A 20,551-nucleotide genomic window follows, 5' to 3' on the forward strand; every position below is an offset into this window, starting at 1 on the left:
AATCTCACTGCTGTAAAGTGGCAGCAGAGCTCACCACTTCGCAACGCTGGGAAAAAGATACATTTTCAACCGTGCTCTCCATAATCTTGATGATGATGTTACCCAAAGACCAACCTCATTTCCGCATCCCACATGTGAGCTCTGTTACAGAATAATAAGTAGTTTATGTCACACAGCTACATGTACACACAATTTCCTAGTCTATTTCGGCGTGCAATACTAGTTATAAAGTAGAATCACAACTAGGGAGAAAACCTGATGGTAGATGTTTATTAGCTGTCATCTCCTCAGGAAAGCAATGTTTAAATTCTCGATATGAAATCTAGACATGAAAATTAAGAATTATTTCATTCCTTAGTGAGCTGCAAGCTCCTCTGGTTTCCTTTTTTTTTTTTTTAAGTGTGGCTAAACATACATACAGAATTAAGTGCAGCCTGAAAAACATAGTAGGGTCACAAAAGTAAACGTTGGTCACAAAAAATCAACCATCTGAGTTATGTGTTAAAACAAGCTAAATATGGAATAGAGCACAAAGTCATAAACCACAGAAAAATATGCATTCTAAAGTACAAATTAAGCTCATTTAGTTGTCTTTAATCCATTGATTAACTTTCCTATTGTTTTGACACGATGATCTATTTTTCTCAAAATTACAAAAATCACCTTATATTTCTTATTTTAAGAGGCATGAATGATTAAAAAAATAAAAAAGGAAGGAAGGAAGAAAAGCAGGGATGGAGGGAGCGAGGGAGAGAGGAAGGATTGTAAATGAACCAGCCAATGAAGGATTTAAACAATGCCCTTGCTCCTGCTTTTAAAAACATACAAAAACAGATTATTGAACATGCAGAAGTGTTATGAAAGCATAAACTAAATGTATAAACACTGCAAAAACAAAGAGATTTTTACAATATGATGACAATAGATGAAACATACGATAAAATAATGGAGAATCTCACCCTGTTACAGATTTTAAATGCTACTGTGTCCTAAAAAGTCAGAGTATTTTATATATATATGCAAGCTATGTAATCTTAAACATGAATGCAATGAGTAAACTTGTAAGAAACATAAGATTAACTTTAATTCTGTTTTTGTTTTTAAAGTCTTACATCAGAGCAGTCTGCATTTTCTTTTTTTAGTAAAAACAGTGTGAGAAATACATAACATTCTTGAGTAAGGTTAGAAGTTCATGTCATGTGATGCTCAGCAAGATAGTAATACCCTTGTCAACTCATTGCCGTACATGGCAAACAAACTTCTCGTGTTACATTTTTGACAGCCTGGGGAAGATCAAAGGTCAGTGCTATGCAAAAGCATTAAAACTGTTGCTTGAAAAGAATTTCATGTCACTAAAGATAAGAATTATTGTAGTGTAGAGCTTTACGGCTAGTCCATGAAAAACTAGTTCTACTTATTGCATTCTTTCAAGGAAAAACCAATTTCCTTCTCTACTCTCAAAGGCAAAAATTTGGGAGATGGTTACTTTAAAAGGGTTTTTGAAAAATATAATCGCTTAGAGCCAAAATATTTGTAACTGTGGAAAGAGTCTCTACTATGTGTCTACCTCTACACCTGAATCTTTTTTTTTTTTTAGAAAAGAACTCTATGTTCTTGGCAGAAGCTTTATAATACATAACCCAAAACATACATACCTAAGTTACTACTGAACATAATCCTCAAGGTTTTACCAGGCCTAGTATTTTATCGCTGCATTTTACAGGACTGGAGTGCTAACATTAATGACTTTGTCCTTGCTTCCTTTCTAAGAAAAGCAAACCAAAACCCTTTGCAGCAACCTGCTCCCGCTTTCCTGCCCAGGTCCGGAAATCAGGCCTCTGTTTCCTTTCCACATGTCACAGTAGGAAGGTCTCTGGAAAGCTACTTCCTGAACACACGCTTCTTGTCCACCCTGCCTTTGACAGCTTGTAAGAGTGATGTATGGATACATGAGAGAGAGGAAGGTGACCCCAACTACAGTCCCTTACAGGACACAGGGATGATATGGCAGACCTTGCCCCAGCTGACATGTGGCTATGAAGAGGTGTAAAGTACTGATAAGAAGGCAGTCCTTTTTTTCTCGTGTAAAATAATTGCTGGTTTATCAAAACGAACCTCATGCTTGCACTACAGATATGGTTTATCTCCTGCTATTTGGAAATAACAACCAGCAAGAAAAGTTGCCCATATCATGTGATTCCCTACAGTGTGTGCAGTTATTTTTCCAGTCTCATTCATAATTAGTACTTGGGGCCATGTGCCAAGTAGAAATGGATAAGGGGAATAGCCTTCCTAGCCTTCCAGGCCACCAGTGTCCTTTCGCAATTTTTAAGCTGCTGTCACTGGACTCTGGCATTTCTTACCCAATTCATTTGCTTTCTGTGTTAATCATATGCAATGAAGATATGCATGGCCAACATTTAAACAGGCTGCAGATCAATTAGCCGTCTTAAGTTTATCTGATTTTTATCAAAGAAGACAGAGCTGTGGGTCGATTGTCAGAGCCTGTGTCAAGTTGACCTTTTCAGAGATGTCTACATTGCCAGTCCCCTGGGCAACTTGTTGTCCCCTGTTAGTCTCTGAATGGCAGAAGTCTGTTCTGCTCAAGCACAAAGTATACACAGATGTCTATATTACATTCTTATAGATTTGACAGCAACTGCATGTTGTATCTATAAGCTGTCCTTTAGCAGTGACACTTCCTCAATGATGATAAGCTAATTTATGCAACTAAATCTCCTTTGTGCAGAAATGAAAGCTAATTGAGTCATTACAAAGTAATTCAGGAAGGAATACCTTGTATAAATTGGCTTACTTTATAAATCCCTCTCAAGTGGTTTTCATGCATCCTAAATGGGACTAAGCAGCTTATCAACCGTAAGATACCCAGACTGAACAAGCCAACTTCAGGGAGCTGTGCAAATGTCTTTAGAGCAGCTAGAAGAAACTGCCTGAACTGAAGTGAACAAAACCAAAACGAGCTTTACCAGAGCGCTAATAATTCATTACCGGAAGTGTTAGAAACACTGTCCTGACTCATCTTCCTCCTTTGTTCTTCCATTTTCACTGAAGCACTGTCTTCTTCGTCTTCTGCAAATAAACAAAATAAATGACACACTGAAGCATTTCTTCAGGGGTAGCAACATAGTACTCCATTCCATACGCAAAACTAAATGCTTGTAACCCATAAATATTACTTTTCAAACAATAAAGCTAACCCACAATGCATTCCTTTTTCAATCATCTAAACCTGAACAAATAAACCTCTTGCTATTTCCAAATAGCAACTGGACCAGTTGGCTAGATAAAATTTAAGATATGTACTAAAGCTTTGCAGATTTTGTTTTAAAACTCATTTGGAATAACCTTCCATCCAGTAAGCCCTTGCCTTGACATCCATATTATACTGATACACTACCTGATACTGTGGCAGGAGTACCACAGATAAAATCATGGTCTCCAAAATATTTACAGAGAGAAAATACATGTATGTATATTGTTGTTGTTGAAGCGCTTACAGATGAAGATCAAAGACCAGAGCCTTCAATATGGATTACACCTCAGCATAAAGGAAAGAAAAATCCTCACAACTGGACCAGTAACCAATAAATGGAGAAAAGACTGAAATTGCCAAGGATTTCATTTTACTTGGAACCACAATCAACACCCACGGAAGCAGCAGTCAAGAAATCAAACGATGCATTGCACTGGGCAAATCTGCTGCAAAAGACCTCTTTAAAAAGCAAAGATGTTACCCTGAAAACAAAGGTGAGCCTGACTCAAGCCATGGTGTTTTCAATTGCACCATATGCATGTGAAAGCTGGACAATGAATAAGGAAGACTGAAGAAGAATTGATGCCTTTGAATTATGGCATTGGCAAAGAATATTGAATATACCATGGACTGCCAAAAGAACAAACTAATCTGTCTCGGAAGAAACACAGCTAGAATGCTCCTTAGAAGCAAGGATGGTGAGACCATGTCTCACATACTTTGGACATGCTATCAGGAGGGATCAACCCCTGGAGAAGAACATCATGCTTGGTAAAGCAGAAGGTCAGCGAAAAAGAGGAAGGCCCTCAATGAGATGGATTGACACCATGGCTGCAACAATGAACTCAAGCATAATGACTGTGAGGATGGCGCAGGACTGGGCGGTGTTTAGTTCCATTGTACACAGGGTTGCTATAAGTCGGAACCGACTCAACGGCACCTAACAACAATAAGTTATTTCTTTAGTATCAGATACTTTCTTATGTTTTTTTTCACTTGGTCTTCACAGAAGGATACTAGGAGGACCCTCATCCTTCAAGGCAATTCCCCAAAAGTTACACTGAGGACTTACCATGTGTCATGCACTATGGTGGATGTTAACATTTCCTAGATAAATAATTTCTAAATCCTCACTTCACAAACGAATAAATTGAGACTCATAATGGTGAGATAACTACCAAAGTTTTATTATTCAAACTTAGGTTTCTGATTATAAAGTTCATGTATTTTATCCCATATATATTTGGTGTTTTTTCTATATTCTTTACATACTCTTTCATCACATTCCTTTCCCAAGTTACAGGAAGAGATATGATAAGATTAAATAAGAATAGTTTTAAGCAGTGTCATTAAACTATTATTTAATATCAAAGAAACATGTATTGCATTAGTACTTTCCCCAGCTAAGGATTTATATACAGTTTAGAAGTACTTAAGGCAGGACAAAGAAACAAAATGGCCTGCCAAAGAATAATAAGGTTCGAAAAGAAAAATAATTTCAAGAAACACCCAAAACTTTGAAGAAAATATTACAAAACGTATCTACATACCATTATGACTATTAAATAACTCCATCAATAAATCTTCATTGAGTATTAAGTACATGTAAGAGATAGGATCTACCAAGGAGGCAATTATAAGAGGGAGCTTCTGCCCTCAGGAAATTGACAGGATCTATAGGAAAATGGAATAAGGGGCATATAAACCTGACAACTGAGGAAAGTACTGAAGAAGCTGGGGAATAAATACCATGAAGGCTTTGAGGGTTGGAGAGAATCTGAACAAGGAGAGATGGGAAGGAAGGTATCTCCAGACAGAGAGAAAGGCATGAACAAAAGAAGGCCGCACAATCAGATTCATTTTGGCTAAAGAATGTGGTACTTCTAGAGGAAGAGTAAGATGGCAGATAATGCTAGTAGTTTGGGCCAGTTGTTGATGGGCCGTGAACATTCTGCTATGGATTTCAGACTTTAATTGCCTGGGTAATAAGAGCACCAGAAAGGCTTTTGAGCAGGAAAGGGTATGAGTGAAACTATGAGGAACAGTAATCTGACCCCACTGTCCAAGATAAACTTGGAGTGAAGACCTGGGAAATAGAAAGTACAAGTCTAGCAAAAGGGAAGGAAGTCTTGAACTGAGGAAACACAGAAAATAGGAAGGAGATGGATATGAGAGGAAAAGGGAAGTAAAATCAGTAAGTTTTGTCACTGACTAGATGTGGAGGGATAAGGGGAATTAAAAAATAATAATAATAACCAAGGATTCTGAGCTTAGTTAACTGAGCTATGGATAGCCAGGATATGCTCTTTTGCTGGGGGAAGGCAAGGAGCTGCATTTCAACATAAGGAGTTTATTTAATGTGCTGGTGGGGCAAGCCAGAGGAAATGTCCAGAGGCAACTGGAAAGGGGTAACCGAGTTTGGTAGAGGTCAAGACTGCAGATGTAAATTTTTTTATGCAAATATTAATGGTGATTAATCAAAATCAGCACTTAAAATCAAGTTTGAGAGTTACCATGTTTATAAGACAAATATGACTGTTTTGAATTTTTGTATCTCAATTCAAACAAAATAATAAAAGATCTAATATAAGGAATGGCTGGGAAATATTTGGCACTTTATGTGTATTAGGCTGAGTTCTATAAAAGGACATCATGCTTGGTAAATTAGAGGGTCAGCAAAAAAAAAGAGGAAGATCCTCAATGAGATGATTGACACAGTGGCTGCAACAATGGGCTCAAACATAACGATTGTGAGGATGGTGCAGGACTGGGCAGTGTTTCATTCTGTTGTACACAGGGTCACTAGGTGTCAGAACCAACCTGATGGCACCTGACAACAACAAGAAAGGGATGGTGGGATTTAGGCTCACAATGTCAGCCTCAAGACATCATAAACACTGATTCAGATAATTAAATGGGAAAACTCTGATCTTTGGCAAAGTTAACAATGAATTTAGAAGAATTCATTTACTATAAATTTTTTCTTTTTTATTAAAATTTAACCACTTATAATGTATGCTGGGGACTGTACAGTGGTGTCAGAGAGCTTTGTCCTAAAGGAATTTATTCTTAAATCAATAGAATAATAGTACAAAAATATATTTACCTAAGTATCAATATATACTGTGAAGTATCCAAATTGAAACCAATGTGAGATACTTAATAAGCAGTATTTTAGAGGCTGGGATGCTCATTAAAAACACTTCCTTTCTCCCTTTCAAATCTAGTACTGATATTTTTAGGTCAAAGCCTTATGTATTTCATACATCAATTTTTCTTAACAATATTTAAACAACTCATTTTATCTTGGGCTAAGAATACAAACATCGTTCATTGAGAAGATAATAAAATCAAATTCAGCAGTCTTTTTTTTTTTTTTTTTAAGTCTTAGGGAAAAAACACTCAGACTGAACCTTGAATAGAACCTGGCCAAGGAGAATGTTCGATAAATACTGAGTGAACAAACAGATTCAAAACTCATGGGAAAAAAAAAAAAACCCTAATATATTGGTTTATTAACAGAGCAAACTTCTCCACACTACTCAAACAAATATGTAAGAAAAAAAATATGTAAAGGCAAGTGACCAAAATTCTAGGCAATAATCGCCTTCACAATATAATACAGATAAACACATTCACATACTGTTTTATTTAGTAGTATTATTAAACATTTTATCTTGATGTTGAGGCACAATGTCAGTATGTAATACTAATTAATACCTCAAGTACTCGATGTTTGCGGGTTAATATATTCTATTCAACATTTTAATAACAGTAAACAAAAACAGCTCAGCTATGCAGGAAAATCCATCAAACCACACAGATGGCTATAAGGTTTTCATTATGTGGTTTCCATAGCAATCATATTGCAAATCTGGAAGCTTCTTGCAAATAAGCAGCTTGTATTTACATGCCTCTCTGCTGCAGCACAGAACTCTTCAACATGTGAAGTTATTATTCCAATCACACATTGTTAGAAGAACCATCAGGAGATATTCTGATCAGACAGGAGGAAAACAACAGTGCAGTGAACTAACTGCAGAAGATAATCCAAACACAGTTTCACGTTTACTAAATAATCAATGAGTATTAGGAACATTATGATAGTAATCAAAAGGCTTTAACATTAAACCCTGTCAAAAATATCTTGTAAAATATGAAACTTCTAGGCGCAATCAGACATTATGGAATGCAAAAGAATGAGCCTCTCCCCTCGTTTTTTTAGTAGATATTTGTCCTTCTTTCTGAGTTGAACAAAAAAAAAGGAAAAATAGCAGAGAATTGAGTCTTCCGAAATCTTTTTGGAATGACTACCATTTGAGGATATACTGCCAGATAAGACTTTTTTTTTCCTTCTAGATTAATCAATTTAATTTACAAATTGATCCAGTTCCATAACAGATGCATTATTACCCTAATAAAGATCACAAATCTGCCTAGCTATGCAGTTTTTACAAAATGGTTATTTCTGGCTTGCTAATATTCTTATTTTTTTAGGATAAATAGCCAAAAAGAAAAGTGATAAGCGAATGACACGTTTAGCTGACACTGCTTGAAAAAGGCTTAAGACAATTTGTTAGCACCCTGGCAGATTGTATGATGCTCATATCAGGGCTAAGGATTGATTTTATCATCTCTTCCAGAGAAAAGAGAAAAACAACATGAGAAAATATTTGACTCACAAAATGAGTAGCTTTCTTACTAAACACCTTAAAAAAAACAGCTTTACTGAATTACCATGTATTTTAAAAGACATAAAACACAGGCACAGGGAGCAGGTGAGCAGTGGGATGAAGGCCCCAAATTCTCCTAGAAAGGCCAGACTTAATGGTCAGACTGGGACGGGAAGGACCCCAGAGGTCATGGTCCCCAGACCTTCTGTTAGCCCAAGACAGGAACCATTCCTGGGGCCAACTCTTCAGATAGGGATTGGAATGGACTATGGGATAGAAAATGATACTGGTGAAGAACTGGGTTCTTGGATCAAGTAGACACATGAGACTGCATTGGCATCTCCTGTCTGGAGGGGGAGATGAGAGGGCAGAGGGGGCCAGAAGCTGCCCGAATGGACAAGAAGAAAGAGAGTGGAAGGAAGGAGTGTGCAGTCTCATTAGGGAAGAGCAATCAGGAGTGTATAGCAAGGTGTGTATGAATTTTTGTATGAGAGACTGACTTGATTTGTAAACTGAATCACTTAAAGCACAATAAAAATTAATTAAAAAAAAAAACACACAGCCAAAAAAGTTATGCTGTAAAACAAAGCCTGGGCTTAGATCTCCACCTGCCCAGGCTTCATTTGATTGTATGACTATATATTTGTCTCAAGAAAATTAATATGCATTGCTTAAATGTTCACACTACATGCATTTGTAGCCATTATATAATCGAACCATCAAAACAATTCTGTGAGGTAGTAATAGGTACCTATCATCATCATGGAAACCTTGGTGGCGTAGTGGTTAAGTGCTAAGGCTGCTAACCAAAGGGTCGGCCGTTTGAATCCACCAGGCGCTCCTTGGAAGCTCTATGGGGCAGTTCTACCCTGTCCTATAGGGTCGCTATGAGTCAGAATCGACTCGACAGTACTGGGTTTGGTTTTATCATCATCATCGGAAACCCTGGTGGCATGGTGGTTAAGTGCTACTGCTGCTAACCAAAAGCTTGGCAGTTCGAATCCACCAGGCGCTCCTTGGAAACTCTATGGGGCAGTTCTACTCTGTCCTATAGGGTCGCTATGAGTCGGAATTGACTTGATGGCAAAGGTTTGTTTGATTATCATCATCATTTTATGGGTACAAAAATGAAATTTACAGAGCCTGAATAACTCGCCCAGGTTCACACATCCAGTTAGCACAAGGGCTGGAATTTAGACCTGTGACACTAAAGCTCAAGCTCTTAACCATGAAGCCACACTGCTTCTTAATTTTCATTAAAATTTTCAATTTATAAATAGATAGTTTTCTAAAATTTCATTTGAATATTGGCTATTTGGGGACTTGACAAACATTTTCACACATTCACTTGCCCCTAAAGCCATCATACAGTATTTGATACTTAGTAAAAGTTTCTAATGCAACTAATAACTGAGAAACACTTCTTTCTAGGCCAGGTAGCTTCTTTTCTTTCTCACTTAATTTCAATAAGGAACACAAGTTGAAGTGTAGGTGGTAAAGGTGAGTCTTTCTACCATAAAGATCTGAAAGAAGATTCACCTACATTTCAGAGCAATAAGCTATCCTGTACAGTTCAACAAGGCTTCAGGATCAAGACTGTTGCAAGCAAGATGGTCCTGAGTAGGGAAAAGACAGAGGAACTTAAAACACTTCTGGCTAGCCCTAGCTGTACAATGTAAAATAAGGAAGAAATGCTACAAGGATTTGCACAAATGGTACCTCTCTTCTCTTCCAAGACCTGGGGCAAGCTACGAGGGTGGCAGAAGGGTTGGAAGAGTTGAAGACAGAGTCAAAGAGGTACAGGCAAGGAGATGCCAACTTATGACAATGAGGTAAAGTAAGTACCTTAAGGGTCTATAAACCTAAGACTGCTGGTAATTTAGAATATGATGCTTCTAAAGGATTTTCTATCTACTGAATAGACTGATACATCTTACACAACAAAAGATGTATTTTACAAAACCGTCTTTCAGCATTGTACCAATGTCAAAATGAACAGGATAAAGATGGCTGAAATAGCATATTTAGTTATGTTTACTCTCCTGGAAATTAGGCAAACCAGGGCCTATTGTTACAGTTCTCATTACTGGTGTAACCTTGACACTATCTATACAGTATTTGATACTTAGTAAAAGTTTCTAATGCAACTAATAATTGAGAAACTATTTCTTTCTAGGTCAGCTAGCTTTTCTTTCTTACTTAATTTCAATAAGGGACACAAGTTTAAGTGTAGATGGTAAAGGTAAGTCTTTGTCAAGCAGGAAGAATAATCTCTATCCCACAGCACTATCAACAAGGATTTGGGGAGGGGAATGAGATAGCCAGATTTCTCAGGAGAAAAAAATGCACCAGTCCTTTGCAGCATCAAGTTTACTACCTTAGAAGCTAGGTGTATTGCAACCACTTTTTACTTTGGCAACCCAGAAGGTCAATATGGTATAAAAAGCAAAAATTATAAACTACAGTTGTTCAATCATACTATCTGACTTTCAACGTTAGCATTCTATTCTTACAGAGATTAAAGTAAAAGCTCATTACTGCACTTCAAAAGAAGATGGAAATGTCATTACACTATAGTACATTTCTGTACCGTTAACACTAAAATTAATTATTTAACACAAGCCTAAAAATGCAAAATCAATGACCTTGCACACAAACATTAAGTTTGTCGACATCATGGTTGGGATACTGGGAAAAAACTCAAACTCAAGCAAATCTCTCACTCAACAGAATCAGGAAAAAAATCTTTGAAGAGAAAGAAATCTTAGAGACAATCTAGTTCAAGTTCCTCATTACGTAACACAAGGATAGGAGATGACTGGGTCAAGGTCATACAATTCTCCAGGGGGAAAGGGTCCTTTCCTCCTGCACTGCCTTTTAACCACATGCACTGCAAAAAGTTTGGAAAAAGTCATCTGCTGCTCTAGATGCATTTCTCCATTTCAGGAGCAGCCTTACCTAGACTTGATAATCTATAGGCAATTATGTTAGACAACGCTAGCATGTAGGTTCAAAACAAGATTTTAATTGGCCAGTATTCCATTGATCAGAAGCAACTATCTGGAAATGATCTTACTCCTAAAAAGCACCAGAAATGGGAAAATTATGAAATACAGCTTCTTCTGTCCCAGTGTATTATTCATTGTACGTTATAATATAAAATTCTCCTAGCTATTCTAGAAACCCCGAGTTCTTAGTTTTTTTTAACTAAAATTTAAAACATATATTCTGCAACACTAAAATTCTTTTATCCCAGGAGGGTCAGAATTCAGTTGTCTTTCAGTTATAGTAACCCCTATGGAGCACTGTTCTACTATGACATACATGGGGTCACCATGAGTCAGAATCGATTCAACAGCAACTGGTTTGGTTCGGTTTCTGGACCTGACTTTGAATTTCTGGTAAAATTATAGTTTGCTACATACATGTTCTCTTAAAAAAAATTATTTAACCCTTTTTTCTTATTATTCATATAAAATATCTCTTCATTGCTGAAAATAAGATAAGCAAAAAAGAAGAAAAATTCTTATCTATCCATAATAAGTGGCGTAGTGGTTAAGCGTTACGTAGGGCTGCTAACCAAGAAGTCGGCAGTTGGAATCGCCAGGCACCCCTTGGAAACTCTATCGGGCAGTTCTACTCTGTCCTATAGGGTCGCTATGAGACGGAATCAACTGACGGCAGTGGGTTTGGTTTTTTGGGGGTTTATCCATAACCCGGACACCCTGGTGGCGTAGTGGTTAAGTGCTACGGCTGCTAACCAAAGGGTCAGCAGTTCAAACCCGCCAGACGCTCCCTGGAAACTCCATGGGGCAGTTCTACTCTGTCCTATAGGGTCGCTATGAGTCGGAATCACTCGACGGCACTGGGAAGGAAGAAGGAAGGAAGGATCCGTAACCCAGGGATAATCACCATTAACACCTTGATATATATCCTTAACCACAGCATTACCAGAGCTCCATGTATCCTTCTAGGCTACCTTATTCAGTTTCTGGTTTCTCTTTATTCTTATTTTTAATACCCTAAATGTACATAGGAGCCCTGGTGGTGCAGTGGTTAAGAGCTATGGCTTCTAACGAAAAGACTTGCAGTTCGAATCCACCAGCCACTCCTTAGAAGCCCTATGGGGCAGTTCTACTCTGTCCTATAGGGTTGCTATGAATTGGAATCGATATAACAGCAACAGGATTTTTTTTTAATGTATATATGATTTTCATTACAAACTGTTTTGAATCCCTTTTTAGAAAGTAAAATACTACATTTCCACCTAGATTTTCTTGTTTTTAATTTTATTTTGTAAAAAAAAAAAAAAAACCTATCTAATGATAAATTGGTTAGTGCTAAAATTATTTATTTGTAATGTGGCTGCTTTATAAGGATCTACAACTGCCTACCATAACCTTAGGAAAAAGGCAGGCATTCACTGGCAGAACTCACTTGTTAAGGCTTTAGCTCTATTTCTTCCATTTGTCTGTTAATACGTTCTTTCTCATTACACACACAGCACCTTAACCTTATTTTCAAGAAACCAAGAAAGAAACAGCGCAGTCCCATAAGAGAAACCATCATCCCCCCCATCAGATTTACTTGGTTCCAAAACCCTTGCACCAGCAGTGCTTTTCAAGACCCTTTTGGGAGGGGGGATGCAGGGTGGTGTCTGTGGGGTTAAAACTATTTTCATAATAACACTAAGACATTATTTACCTTCTGATGGTGCGAAGCAATGATGGCTAAAACTGCTGACATCTTAGCATAAATCAAGGCAGTAAAACCAAAGTGTCACTGTCTTTTTCACTGCCACGGACCAGCATTAAAAAAGAAAGAAAAAAAGAGCCACTTTCACTTAAGAATTTCCTTGATGAAGCAGTAAAAATTACTTTCATTTAAAATCAACCCTTGAGTACATGTCTTTTCAATATTCTGTGTGAGAAAATCAGAACACATAAAACTACTGCTGCATCTCCAAATGGGCAAGAGTTTGGTGAACGGAACGAGCTGCATTTTTCATGGAACGCCATTTTCACTTGAAAGAATGACTGACAAACTATGGCTATTCAGACTTGGGGAATTTGGCAGACATTTTCTCAAAAAATGAACAAAATGAGCTTGTTACTTCAAGGAAAACAACTGATAATATTTATTGCCAATGATAAAATATGAGCTTTCAAGCAAAAACTAGAATTTTAGAAACTTGAATCTGCCACTGTGTGACAGCTCCCCAATATTCAAAGACTTTTCTAATGAGATCAGCGGTATATTAATGAGTGTGTGGTTTTTGTTTTGTTTTGTTTTTGTATTGTATTGTATAATGAAATGTGTCATTATTTGGGAGTTCTACATAATGCAGTAAACCAATATTTTCCAACTGACCACTGCACGCATGGGTTTTATAAAATCATTATATAAAATCATGCATGGGTAAAAAGATCCATTCAAAGTGCAAGAGAGACTCATGAATTTTTAATGCAACAGAGTATGAAAACTTCATTGATATAGTTAAAGATTTTACACTACAATTAACCTTTAACTACCACTTCTTGAGTCTGGGCACAGATCAAAGAATAACATCTACAATTACCTGCAACGGCTATTAAAATATCTCCTTCTTCCTACTACATAGGAAGGCTGGGTTTTCTTCATATGCTGACTGTACTTAAACTAAAACATGTCACAACAAATTGAATGCAGAAGATGTGAGAATCTAATTTTTTCTATTTAGACACTTAAAGAGCTCTGCAAAACGTAAAACAATGACACTTGTCTCGTTAAATTTTTTTTGGAAATACATAATTACTTTTCCTAAAAATATACTATTTCTGTTCACAATAGCTATACCATTTTAATGTTGAATTAATAACCAAACATTTAAAAATGTCTTTGTTTTAATTTCAAATTCAGTAAATAAGATATAACCCACATAAAAGATTTTGAAGGTCCTCAATAATTTTTAAGAGTATAAAAGGCTCCTGAGACCAAGAAGTTTGAGAATGGCTGCCCTGTACTTTCTAGAACTGTTTTAGCTAAATATCTAAACATTGTTGATCCACAATATGAAAAACAAACAAACAAAACAGCAAAAAAAAAAAAACATGATCCTGCTAACCCAGAACACTATTTGGTAACTATTTTATATTCCCAAAGCACACAATCTCAGGATTCAATCCTGCTACACTGACAACCCATACTGAGTTGCTGACCAAAATCCCCACGTGTTTTTCCCATTTCCTGCCAAGCCAAGTCTTTCTTTTCTTGCAACTAGGTGTTGCAACTAGATTTTTGGAGCAAGTGTGACATCCTATCTATCATGCTTTACCTTGTTATATTTAACCCATGTTTCCAGTCTACTGACAGCACAGCCTGTACAGCTTCCTCCAAAGCCCTGATGAAGTGTTGGATATGACAATACTGAGAGTAAAGTCCTGAAGCGTTCACAAAATCAATTTATCAGTATCCTTTGGGCACAGCTGTATAGTTAGTTATCCGATGGTCTTTATCTCTATAAAGATTTCATGAGAATCCTGACCAAAGGCCTTGCTGAAGCCCAGAATGTCTGTCATTTTCTTGAACCCATTCTGGGTTCTAGTGGCGTCTAGAACTTTTTTAGTAGCTTCATTGGAATCCACTTCAAAGTCACCAATCTAAAATTTGCAGACTCCACCCTTAGTGGATAATGTGGTGCTCCTCCCACACGTCCTCTTCAGGGTCAACACAGACATCCTCCAACTGCTGGAACTACAGGCTGCTGTGGCTTCATAGCTGTGTCCCTTGCTAGGAACTGCCCTCAGCTTCAGGGAATTGTCTCACTCAAGGTTACACCCCTCCCAGAGGAGAGCCTGGAGCCACTGACTAGCTGATGTGGGGATACAAAGACAGGCCTCTTTGGCTCAATTTGGCACAACCCTGAAGAGTCGTCCCAGTGCCAGTTTCCTGAAAGTTCAGCTGGGGCTTCAGTCACAGATGCATTGTGGGTCAGCTTCTGTTCCTGCCCAACCCTGCCTTCCTCACTTTCACACAGTCTCCTGAGATCACTCACCAGTAAACCTTTCATGTGCAACTACCTCAGAATCTATTTCAGGGAACCCAACTTAAGATACCGTAACTTATCTAGTCTTTTTTAAAAGTTTGTATTTTAATTGTTGGGCTCTACACTTTTAACATCTCTCTCATCTTTCACGTTTCCCTCAAAATCAGGGACAATAGTGCAATGACTTCTTAGTCCTGTAGTATAGCTTTATCTGGGCCAGAAGACAAACATAATTCCTACTTATCTTCAAGACCAAGCTCAAACATACCCCAGTTGAGGATGTTTTTCCCTAACCCCTCTAGGCAGCTGGCTACTCTTTCATCTATGCTCTCATGGTCCTTGGTACAGGCCTCCATCATCATTCCCCCTGTAGAGTACTATAAACATTTTTCTACTAGTCTACTTTTCCTCTAGGTGTGAACTCACCAAGGCCATATTTATATTCCCATAGCCTAACACAGGGGCTGGAACAAAACATGTTTTCCATAAATGTTTGCTGAATGAACACGAAATGAAATTTTGCTAGCTACGTGTTAAGTGAGAAACTCTTTGCCCAACCTGGGTTTCTATTATCTCTTACCAGCCTTTTCAGCTGGAGGAAAATACTCGACAGAAATGGAGCCAATAAAATAGAAACTGAGTTCCCTTTCCTCTGGACCATTGCCCCCAATAAATTTTGAAAACAAACAAAACCACACAGAAACTTTACATCTTTTTGTTGTATTTGGCACAATTTACAAACTTCAGCTATTTTCATATTTTCTTTGTTATTTGGCCATTTCAGTTGCTGACACATGTCTCTTTAAAAGTTGCATCCATTGGATAGACTTTAGCACAAGGTCATTGGTATATTTTAGTACCTCCCCCTTTTTTCCTCATTGAGATCATCTGCAATTGAAATCCAAATAGCATTTTTAAATAATTATTTCTCTTTAAAATCATATATGTATGCCTATTCTTCCTTAGTCTTCAGGGTGACATTTTTGCTCTTCAACATTTTGAAGAGGTCCTTTGCAGCAGATTTGCCCAATGCAATGCATCTTTTGATTTCTTGACTGCCAATTCCATGGCTGTTGATTGTGGATCCAAGTAAAATGAAATCTTTGACAACTTCAATCTTTTCTCTAAGGTGCGCCTGACCCAAGCCATGGTATTTTCAATCACATCATATGCATGTGAAAGCTGGACAATGAATAAGGAAGACCGAAGAAGAGTTGACACCTTTGAATTGTGGTGCTGGCAAAGAATATTGAATATACCATGGACTGCCAAAAGAACGAACAAATCTGTCTTGGAAGAAGTGCAGCCAGAATGCTCCTCAGAGGCAAGGATGGCGAGACTGCGTCTTACATACTTTGGACATGTTGTCAGGAGGGATCAGTCCCTGGAGAAGGACATCATGCTTGGCAGAGTACAGGGTCAGCGGAAAAGAGGAAGACCCACAACGAGGTGGATTGACACAGTGGCTGCAACAATGAGCTCAAGCATAACAACAATTTTCAGGATGGCACAGGACCAGGCAGTGTTTCATTCTGTTGTGCATAGGGTCGCCATGAGTCGGAACCAACTCCACGGCACCTCACAACAACAACACGCCTATTCTTTATCTGACTTTTTCGAAATCTGCCTTCCTAAAATCTAGGCAAACATGTCTGGGTAATGCCCAGTTTTTCCCTCACTGGCTATCATGGATTCTAAGATGGCAAATGTTTTTGTCCAATTTTCCCACCAATTAAGTCTGAATACAGAAGCAGTTCCCCTATTTATTTCCTATATCTTTCTGTCTTGCTCATTTTTTTGACATGCTTCTTCCATGTTTAAACTATAGCTGATGAAAGAAAAAAAATGCTATTTTAATAACTACTTATTGCTTTTTCTCCCTCTCCATATTCTTACTGTCAGTTCCTCTTAGTTAAAGACTCTCAATTGCTGAATACTAGAAAAAGTAGCCATCCTGATTCCTGGCTCTGTGTGTCCTAGCCACTAAGAAGCTGAAGGCAGGGAGAGTCATTCTCTCTCAGTCCTTTGTGGTCAGTTGGCTGTGCCTGAGAGTAATAGCTACCACCTGCTTTAAAAAAAAAAGTTGCCATTGAGTCTATTCCAACTATGGAGACCCACAGGGTTTTCAATAGCTTTTTTTTTTTCCTACAGGATTTTTTCCATAGGGTTTTCAGGCCTTTCTTCTGAGTTGCCTCTGGATGCACTTGAACCTCGAACCTTTTGATTAGCTGCCGAGTGCATTAGCTGTTTGCACCAAACAGGGACACTATCATCTGTTTAGAAACCTTAAGTCCAAAGAACGGAAAGGATCAAACACACAGTATTGGAATATTCTCAAATAGCAGCCCACTTGGATTTTTCTACTACCACTGTGTGTTCCTACAATACATAACTTTTAGTTTAGGACTAGATATTATGAGCCACCTCAACATCCCTGTACACCATCACGACATCTTGTTGACCTAGAGCAGTGGTCCTCAAACTTGAATTTATATCAAAATCACTAGATTGAAAAAAAAAAAACCATTGCTGTGGAGTTGATTCTGCATTACTAGGGGGCTTGTTAAACCACAGATTGCTGAGCCACACTCAGGGAATTTCTGACTCAGTAGATCTGAGGCAGGCCCAGGAATCTGCATTTCTAACAAGTTCCCACATGATGCTGATGATGCTGGTCCCACAAATGCACTTTGAGAACCACTGACCTATAGCCATGTCTTCTGAGTTTTTTCTTTTACAGAGAGTTTCAAATCGTTTTGAGTTTCCTATAATTATTTGAATGTAAGTAATTAGAACACCGTCTCTTCAAATACCGTTTGCCTTTTAAGTTTCAAAATTTAAGAATACTTCGCTCAATAATACTAAAGCAAAATTAATTATAATGGAATTAGTAAAGCAGAAATTAATTTCATATATACTCCCAAAAGATACAATGGAACTATAGAAATGCAAATAAAATTTGTACTCCAGAAGTTCATATTACTCTTTTTTACCAACTGTAGAAACTTAGACAAGTTAATTAAACTCTCTGAACCTCCATTTTCTCATCTAGAGAAAAGTAATGTAAAATATATTTTAAATAATTATTATGGGGATAAAATGAGGTAAAGGAGCAAACACAATGCCTATAAAGTAGCTTTATACTGTAACAAAAATATGAGGATTTACTTTAGGCACTATACACCTATATTTCATTTGATCTTCAAAATCCATTGAGGAAGATATTGTTACTATTCCCATTTTACCGGTGAAGAAACAGAGGCAAAGAGCCATTTAAGTAACTTGCTCAACATAACGCAGCTAGAAGAAGTAGCGTCAGGATTTAAACTCAGGCAGTTTACTTCCTTCCAGACCCCAAGTTATGAAACACTGTGTTTTTTCTTCCCTTTCTAGGTAAGACTCTGCTATTTTTAAATTAATTAGACAGTATTTTAACCTACTGCTATAACATGCAACTTATGAGGAAGTTAATATTCATAGTTAAATTCATGATGTCATATTGACGTTTATTTTCAACAGTCTTCAATGACAAAATAACTTGGCTAACGCTGACTGTCTAAAAAAATAATTCCCTTGGAAAATAGTGTACACTGCTGGAAAACAGAAGAGTCATGTTTGTAATGGCCATAGAAAGTGAAAAGCTTGGCATCTGCCCTCAACATTTTTCCTTCCTGTGGAAGGCAGCTTGCAAATGGAAAAAAATCATCTCCCACCACCACCCTCCCAAGGATTGGATACAATGAAAAAACAGACCTGAAGCAAGCACTGCTGAGAGCAGCTTCTGTCCTAGCCAACAGCTAAGAAAATTTATTAATCTTGAGTAAGATAGCTGTAGTTCCTCACCAGATTTGACTGCAGTTAACACATGAAAAATGCCATAAATTAAAGCATTTTACATAATGCAAAAGAATGACATTCTCAAAATACATATTTCCATTTACCTATGAGAGGATGTGCACAGACTTTCAGAATGATGTTTTTAAGGTGTTTTCAATCCTCGGGTGCAATTTCATGGTACAGACAAATTTATGATATGTTATAATATCTGAGAAATGAAGGATCTTCTAGAATTAGGATCTTTCTATAGAAAAAATACCAGTTGGTGTTGAGTCAATTCGGACTCATAGAGACCCTACAGGACAGACTAGAACTGCCCCATCGAGTTTCTAAGACTATAATCTTTATGGAAGCAGATTGCCACATCTTTCTCCCACGGAGCAACTGATGGGTTCAAACCATTGACCTTTCAGTTAACAGCCGAGTGCTTAACCGCTGTGCCACCAGGGCTCCTTTCTATGAAAAGGGGCTGCCAAAAGGAACAAGGTCAAACTTGCAGGAAGAAGAAGTGAAGGTTTGGCCTACAAAACTCATCTGATGAAGGCCTTGGTATATAGTATCTGATATTATGAAAAGTACTTAAGAATAAAAATTTGAACTTAAAAACCAACACACTTGCTCAGTTTTGGCTCCCTAAAGGGATATAGGTCGACCTCTCATTTGCGAAGTTTCTTTTTCTTGGATTCCAGAAATAAGGCCAACATAAATAAAGAAAATGTCTGCTCTTATGTAAAGAGCCAGGGTGTTTTCACTGTGCGTGGAGGCAAACCAGATCTTACTTTTTTAAGGTCTCACCCGACGGTGTTCCAGAGTAGCAAATGGAGTAAATTTATCAACTCAGGAGAGACAAATCCCTGCCACCTCAGGGCCCGGGCTCAGCCAGAGTCTGTGCTCCAAAACTGACCCCGGTCTATTTTCCGGTATGATATTCTTGTTTTCTCACCCCCAAATTGCAACTGATTAGATACTTCATTTTTTTTTTAAGTTAAAAATGGCATTTTATAAACTTTTCCTGGCATTTTTAGTTAAAATAAATGTTATGTTATAATTGTGTGCATTAAAATACAATTTAGAGCTTTGTTTCCATCTAATTAAATAAAGCAACCAAACATGTAAATTTAATGACATGCCCAACTCTAGTACTTAATTAAAGGTTCATTCAATGTTGATTGTCCTGGTTTATAGTAAATCACTGATTTAAAGAGAATACATGAAATGACATATGAAGTTTCCTGAACAGTCTAATTAGGAGAAAAATGTTAACTATCTGAATGTAGTTTAGTCGTAGATGTTATTTATTCCTTCTATAAACTAAATAAAAATAGTTATCAACCAGCTATTACAGAATTCAGGCAGTTATATTATAAACAATTTTATCATATGATTCTTTTGTTAGCTTTGGAAATTAATTTCTGGATTAAAAAACTCAAAAAGAAAAATTATCTCAATATAGTTTGCTTTAGCACAGAAATATAATACACTACTTGGCACGTGTCCACAGGAAAAGTCTGGCTCCCAGATGCTTCTTGCCAACCCGCAGCGGATTCAACAATGTTTAAACAACTGACAATGTGTACTCATTGCACTGATGACACAGTGACCAAAAAACTCAGCAGAAGCCTGTTTCATGGGTATTTTCATATATTAAAAAGCAAAACTGAAACAAATCATAGACACACACGCACACAGCCTCACAAGCATAAATGATTCAACACAATTCATTTAGGCTTCTTTAAAGCAGAT

At 37.4% G+C, this 20,551-nt stretch overlaps 1 protein-coding gene across 1 annotated transcript in view; it reads right to left on the bottom strand.

The window, feature by feature from the left end:
- SKAP2 (src kinase associated phosphoprotein 2) overlaps positions 1–20,551 on the bottom strand; it is a 178,461-nt gene that overhangs the window by 18,336 nt on the left and 139,574 nt on the right. Inside the window, exon 10 of the mRNA XM_003407064.4 lies at positions 3,010–3,090. Within this exon, the coding sequence (XP_003407112.1) occupies positions 3,010–3,090 (81 nt within the window). The remainder of the gene's footprint in view (positions 1–3,009; positions 3,091–20,551) is intronic.

This window comes from Loxodonta africana, chromosome 8 (genome assembly GCF_030014295.1).
Source record: "Loxodonta africana isolate mLoxAfr1 chromosome 8, mLoxAfr1.hap2, whole genome shotgun sequence".
Lineage (NCBI taxonomy): Eukaryota > Metazoa > Chordata > Mammalia > Proboscidea > Elephantidae > Loxodonta > Loxodonta africana.